The following is a 6625-nucleotide window of genomic DNA, read 5'->3' as shown; positions in this document are numbered from 1 at the left end:
CAAGCACGGGAAAGATCTTCTTCACTGCTTTTGACAATGGCATCCTCATCAGCACATGGAGTTTTAATTATTAAGGACATCACTAATTGTTCACTGAGAACAATCCTCATATGTCTTTTCAAGTTTTCTGTTTATTTTATTTTCTTTTTGAAGAATGTATGGGAAATAATATAACAATGTCGTTGAGAAGGAAAGTTAGAGAGGTAAGAAATCTGTAATGATGTTATAGACCTTTAGAGACGCTAGTAGATACATAGTGATTAAGATCCAAAATTATAAAATCTTCTGAGTTTCTACTGAGACTTATCTAGAACATAGAGTTACATGGACATAAGATTTGTCACTACTGCAAATGTATTTACTTTTATTTTGATTAATGGAAGTTAGGAGGTTTTTTTTCTCTGAAAAATCACAAATGTTTAGCCTACAAATAAATGTGCAAAAGTATCGTATATAAGCCAATAATAATAATTAATTCTCTATCTAATCATAACCTCTTAAACAATATATTTAAATTTAAACCCCAATTCAACATCTACAACTTGTGCAAAGTAAAAAAGCATCAAAATACATCTTAAACACAAACTAGCATGAAGTTGCATCCAAAAAGGCAGGGCAAAGACTACAGAGTAAACAAAATGAATAATTAATGTTAACCCTGTAACCTCTAACCACCCTTCCTTTGTCTAGCAGAGACATAAAAACTCTGAATATTCAATTGTCAATAGGTGGGTGGGGGTTGCTGCGTTGGCAGTAAGCCAAAGCGCTTCTTCAGCAAAGTGCGATGCTTTGAGTATTTATCATCTGGAGAAAACCGTGCTGTAACACAAGAAACCTCATGAGATAAAAGATTTTAAAAACATCAATGTAGCAATGCTATCCTCACATATTAATGACATGACATCAAATAAAGTAGTATTATCATAAAAATAAAGGAGACATACCAGGGTGGGCTGACTGTGTTGGAGACCCTACGGGGGAATCCTTCTGCAAGAAAAAAACACATTAAATTAATGTGTGACTCAACATGTAAGTTAACGCTACATTGCATTGGATATAGAATATAAAAGCACTCATTCGTATCCCTTCATATCTACTTCCTAGCAATAGTGTGGAAGCAAACTCCACTCATAAGACAACATGACTTCAACCAAAGGTCATTTATGTATATCAATCTCTGCATAATTTATGCCAAGCAACATACATGACATATCTAGTTTCAAGGATCACATTGATCAGAAAAACATTAAAACAGGCAATCTAGGTAGTAGAGTTTAAGAGCGACGGGTTTCTGCTTGTAAGAGGCTGAATGGACTCAGATATGGAGACCTTGTTTCTGTGGAAGAAAGACTGAAATCTTTTTTCTGTGGATGGAGCGAAGTTCAAGAAGGATCTTATCTCTGTAAAGATATTTTATCTTTGTTGAAGGGCAGAATCCCTAGAAGATCCGAGACCTTTCTTTTCTATGGAGGGTCGAAGCCCTAGAGGAGGCCAAGAACCTCAGTCTGTAAACAGAAGGGACCGAAACCAGATCTACTGCCTAGATTGAGTTCTGAGGTCTGTTTTGTTCAGATCCATAATTATTGTCTAAGTTGACCTAGGTTGACTTGTGAATATTAAAATGTACCTTTGTTGAACTGAAGAATTTCTCCTAGAAAAGATTGTTGGGTTTTCTCTCAAGTTTGGGCTTCCCAGGTGAAAATTTTGTGTCTTTTTGTACGCTAAGTGCTTGGCTGTCTCTTTATGATCCTACTGTCATTATTGCATTATGATTAAGAACTTGTTTAAGAGATCATTGGAAGTAATTATCAGATTAGAAGATGGAAACATCAACATGGTATCAGAGGGATGGTAAAAAAGCAACCTTAATAAAGTTCTAGTCCAAGTTCTGTCAACAATGCTTTTGACCAGGACAAAGAGAGACCAAAATTCTGTCTAAGGCCTTAGAAGACTGTGACAAAGGGCCGATAGGTCTCAGGATTGACCTCAGGAAGGCCTCAGGACTGATTGAACAGAGGCCGAGCAGCCTCAGAAGTGGCCAAGAGGTGCGAAGGCCTGTGAAATAGCTAGTGAAGTTCTTAATAATTGGACCAAGGATATCATCAACATACTTATAAGCATTCTTAAAATCCTTTTGTTACTGATGAACTTCTAAATTGTTTTTCCAATAGGGATCCTTTGGGAGGAGGATGTTGACATTGAATTCTTAATTTGGATTCCATAAATCTCTAGCTGCTTACGAATGATAATGACATAAGCTGTTGTGAAAAATCTTGGCCATGAGCAGGTCAGAGCCTGTACCAAACTAGGAGAGTGGTGATACAAGTTAAAATTCTCTAAGAGGGACTTGAAATATTTTGCATCCCTATTGATGAAAATTGTTTCACCATTGATTTCCTTTAGCTTCAAGGATTATATCAGAGGACACGCAGATAACATTTGTGGATTATATCTTCTACTTGCTGCATGTTGTAATCTATGTACTAAAGGAATTTTTCATAAGCTAATGGTTCATCTGAGGATCTAAATGTGTAGATTATAGAGGGATTGTTTAGGCTTGCCTCTGAGGGAAGTCTGAGGATCTTTTATGATATTTGGAGAAAAGACCTACAATTGACACAAAGTCAAACTCTTTTTCACTATTTATGAAACAAATTCCAGGTGATCAATGAGAGGTTTGAAATGATATGATGGCATCCAATATTGAATACAACAGGATAAATTTGCGCATGTCAAGTTTGATGAAATTTTTGGCTTCGGGTTTGTAAGCCCTTGAATACCTGAATCAAATCCTGAGTTATTTCTAAATACTGTGGCATTATTGAAGCCGTGGCATAAAATCGAATATTTTGAAAAAAAACTCGAGCCCCATTCTAGATTGATCTTTAGACTTTTTTTGTAGTGAGTTTGTGCTTGTTGCTGTTCAAGGGTTCATTAATAAACTAATGTTTAACTTGACATGGCTATTTTGAGCTCATAATGATGCCATTGAATATAGTAAAATTGTTGGCTATGTCATGATTAATGTACTTAATTATGCTGAGTGAAAGGCTACCTGAGGTAAGATGACAATTGTTTCCATGATGACCAGGAAGAGGTTTTATACTGCGATGTGTATTGCTCTATCCAAGAATCTTTTTTACTAAAGCCTGCTACTTCCAGTTTTGTTGAAACAGGAAGGGTATTTGGAAGAATCATTTATAACATGAGTGCTAACATTATGGCCTAATAGAAAAATGACTGATTTAGTACTAAAGTAGCAAGATTGATAGTAATCAAAAGGACAACTTGGTACAAAAATTGAAAATCCTAGACCTATATTCAACGTTATAGGTCTTGATTAAGGTACTAAATACTGGTGATACCAAAAAAAATGGAGTTTCCACCTCCTGCACCTTTCACACCATATAACTATTGCGAATGGAAGCAAAGGATTCTACTTTAACGTGTATACTTTCTCTCAAAGCAGAAGCCAGATGGCTTAAATAATGAGACTTACCTTTAACGTGTACAATTTCTCTCCATTTTCATTGATATAAAACATGAGATACATTGTTGTTGGTGCGGGGTCTTCGGAATCACTCCAAATGTTTGTTTGTATGGCTGTCTGTAAATTATGAGGTAGAGGCACCAGAAGCATCTCAGTTGAATGCTGAAAAGGACAATTTAGAACAACATTATTTGAACATTTGTTTAGTTTGATTTGCACTCTATCTAAACATTTGTTTAGCTTGATTTGCACTTTATCTAAGAAGAAGTCATATAAATATCCAAAAGACAAAATAATCAGCTGTGAATAAGAGTCATATATGTCTAGAAGGGTTTGTTAAAAGAAATGTAGAGAACTATGTAGGAGGCTCTTTCTCAGATTCAGCCCGTGAAGCTAGAGCCAAAACCAAGTCAGAGTTAAAGCCTGAGAGTCTGAATATAGCTAGAGCAGAAGTTTGAGCAAGAGCCAAAGCCAAGCGACAAGATCTGAAACCCACAGGACCCAGATTAAGCATGTGGAAAGTAAAGATAAAGATCCAGTTGATGGGGCCATCAACTAAACAAGGAAGGTCTGATCTGTAATCATACCTGTAACTAATTATTAAATATGGAAATTAATGCCACTCCTGTGATATTTTTACCATATGCACGAAGGTAAATGGGGCGCTGACGTTGGGAGGATGCAGCACCTGCTGCGAGAAGAAGACCAACAATGGAGAAAAATGCTGTGGTCAATGCATGCAGCACTGGATGGAGGAATCTGAATCCAAAACCAAACTAGATCTGGGCAAAAGCCAAACCAGAGGGTTGAAAAAGCACGTGAGTTTGAGCTACAACCACAGCCGGAGGCACAAGATCTGGTCGCCACAGGTAGGCTCATTGAAGGAGAAGAGAGGGATCTTGCTTATGGGGGCCATAAACTTGATGCAAGGTCTCATACCTTGAAATAATTACTCAACACGGTCACATGGGCATTGACGCCATACTAGCAGTACAATCCCCTTCAAATAGTGGAAGCAAGATCAACTTTAGACATTAGGGTTTCTTAAAAAGAAGAATTGTGGTATATGGAAGGCGTGAACTAAAAAACAGTAATTTCGAGATTACCCACTCCATTTTGAAATTTACCTGCACAGTGTCCAACAGACTTCATCCAAGATCGTGCATAAACTGAGAAACCTTTGCAATTTCTAGTTTTTTGTCATAGAAATCCTGGCAGTTTCCATTTTTCCGTCACGGAAGTCCTTGCAGTTAAAACCCAAAATCATTGAAAACTAAAAACAATCAAGACTACACAGTCCATTTTGAAATTTATGCCCTTGCTATTTGAAATTTACCTGCACAATGGCTAGGAGATTCAAGCGAGATCATGGAAAATTGGACGATTGAACTGCACAATGGCCAGGAGATTCAAAGATTCAAGAAAGCGGACATGGATTCATAGAACAATGTTTCATAAAACCTACGGAAGTCGTTATTTATATGGTTTCAAGGAAGGTAAGATAGGGATAGTTTCAGTTATAACAAGAACTTAATCTAATGGTTGTAAATATTTTAATCGTCTAACATGAAATCAGATGGATCATAGCAAGACAGGTAAGGCCAGAGGAAAGTTGATTTCAAAGGGAAACGCCTTACGATGTAATTAAAAATGGTAAACATTGTGGTATGGTAGTCTGCCAGTAAATTGCACATTTTCTTTGTAATTATGAGAGAAAAAATCCATAGTTAAAAACAAAAACACACCCTTTATCGAGCACTCTCTTCCTAGTCGTTTTGAAGGAGCTGAGAAACATCTTTTCTGAATTTCCTACACTACAGTTCCTTCTTATTCTTCAGTATTTTGGTCCGAGAGATGGTCATCTTCAACAGGGTCTTGCTGCATATCAATCCAAAACACCAAGATCAATGGAACAAAATAAAACAGGAAATACAAGCAAGTAACCCAACACCGTAATTGACCTAAATGAACCGATCTAATGGGATTCAAAATTAGAACCAATCACTGATAATTTCCATTCATCACATCGATAAAAAATGAGCCCTTTCCATCTCTAAAACCTGAAAAGCATAATACTCAGTTAAAAAAGAGAAAAATACCATTTTGAATATTTGAATTTATTTCCTAGTAATGTTTCCAGCTTTAGACCCATATCCTCAATGAACTGAGGAGACCCTCAGAAACAAACAAACTAACTAACCACAAAATGATGCAAATAAATCAATCCTCGATTGCTATTCTACTTCTGATCAACAAAAATAAAGTGTTCTGTTGCACTTCTGGTACAGAAATATAAATTGTGCATTTAAAATCTGCAAGCATATAATGAAGGTAGAACCGACCGAACCTTCCAAGTGATTAATATTTCACTTTGAATTAAGAAATCAATAGAATGAAACACGCTCACTACGGCAGGGGGCTACATTGCCAAACTGGTCATAGAGGAAACAACCCCAATCAAATTCAATCCCACCTCTCTTGTGTTATTATAAGTAGGTATTCTTCTTGCTTGACTAATGCAGATGACATTTAACTATCGAGTGGCCACCTTCACTCCAGCTGGCATATGTGCCAATCTCCTGCAATATACATTTCTAATGTGTTTAGTGTGTATCACAGCAAAGCACACACTGTAGCTGACGCCATGTCTGTCAAAACAACGGAGGCGAGGCTGGAAATGTCATCGCCCAAAAATTATAATAAACATGACTAAAATTTATTGCATTTTTAATATGGTCACTACTCAAACACCATTCGTATACACAAGAAACGAACCCTAACTCTATTGTTGTGTTTACCTAGCTACAATTATCAAGATTTCATTAATTCAAAAGAAAAACAATCATGATTTTGAAATAGAAGGAAAAAAACAAAAAAATTCAGAAGCATAAAAACCCTCAATTTTGCTTCAATGCTCTGAAAATACCAATATCCTCACTTTTCTATTGAGGATCAAACTCCTCCTGTGGGACCTTGGTCCACAAGCCCTCCTCGAGATGAGCCTTGAAGCATTCAGTTGTCCCGTAACTCAACGAGCTGGTTCAGAGTTTTACAAAAGGCGGGCATGGCTTTGACACAGGAGAAAACAAAGTTCAGTATGGCTTTGACACAGGTCTGTGTTTCTGCAGACTCTTA

General features: G+C 36.8%; 1 protein-coding gene across 1 annotated transcript; it reads right to left on the bottom strand.

Annotated features, from left to right (window-relative positions):
• Positions 1 to 462: 462 nt before the first annotated feature.
• LOC149224114 (H/ACA ribonucleoprotein complex subunit 3-like protein) lies at positions 463 to 3606 on the bottom strand. Its single transcript, XM_089383489.1, has 3 exons — positions 3500 to 3606; positions 945 to 987; positions 463 to 819 (listed from the first exon to the last, which is right to left on the bottom strand). Exons 1-3 carry the CDS (start codon positions 3551 to 3553, stop codon positions 722 to 724), a joined length of 195 nt encoding a protein of 64 aa, XP_089239615.1. The 5' UTR covers positions 3554 to 3606; the 3' UTR covers positions 463 to 721.
• Between the last annotated feature and the right edge of the window lie 3019 nt (positions 3607 to 6625).

Source organism: Pinus tabuliformis, chromosome Q (assembly GCF_031772625.1).
Source record: "Pinus tabuliformis cultivar Carrire ecotype Pingquan chromosome Q, CPIR1, whole genome shotgun sequence".
Classification (NCBI taxonomy): domain Eukaryota; kingdom Viridiplantae; phylum Streptophyta; class Pinopsida; order Pinales; family Pinaceae; genus Pinus; species Pinus tabuliformis.
Note: the sequence above shows the minus strand (reverse complement) of the source record. Positions and strands in the feature narration are given on the sequence as shown.

What these genes read in the sequence shown, in the direction of transcription:
- LOC149224114 (XM_089383489.1), bottom strand. Translation starts at nt 3,553, where the DNA reads ATGTATCTCATGTTTTATATCAATGAAAATGGAGAGAAATTGTACACG. An exon ending in AGAAATTGTACACGTTAAAG is followed by an intron (nt 988 to 3,499) that starts GTAAGTCTCATT and finishes TTTTTCTTGCAG; the next exon opens with AAGGATTCCCCCGTAGGGTC. An exon ending in AACACAGTCAGCCCACCCTG is followed by an intron (nt 820 to 944) that starts GTATGTCTCCTT and finishes CTTGTGTTACAG; the next exon opens with CACGGTTTTCTCCAGATGAT.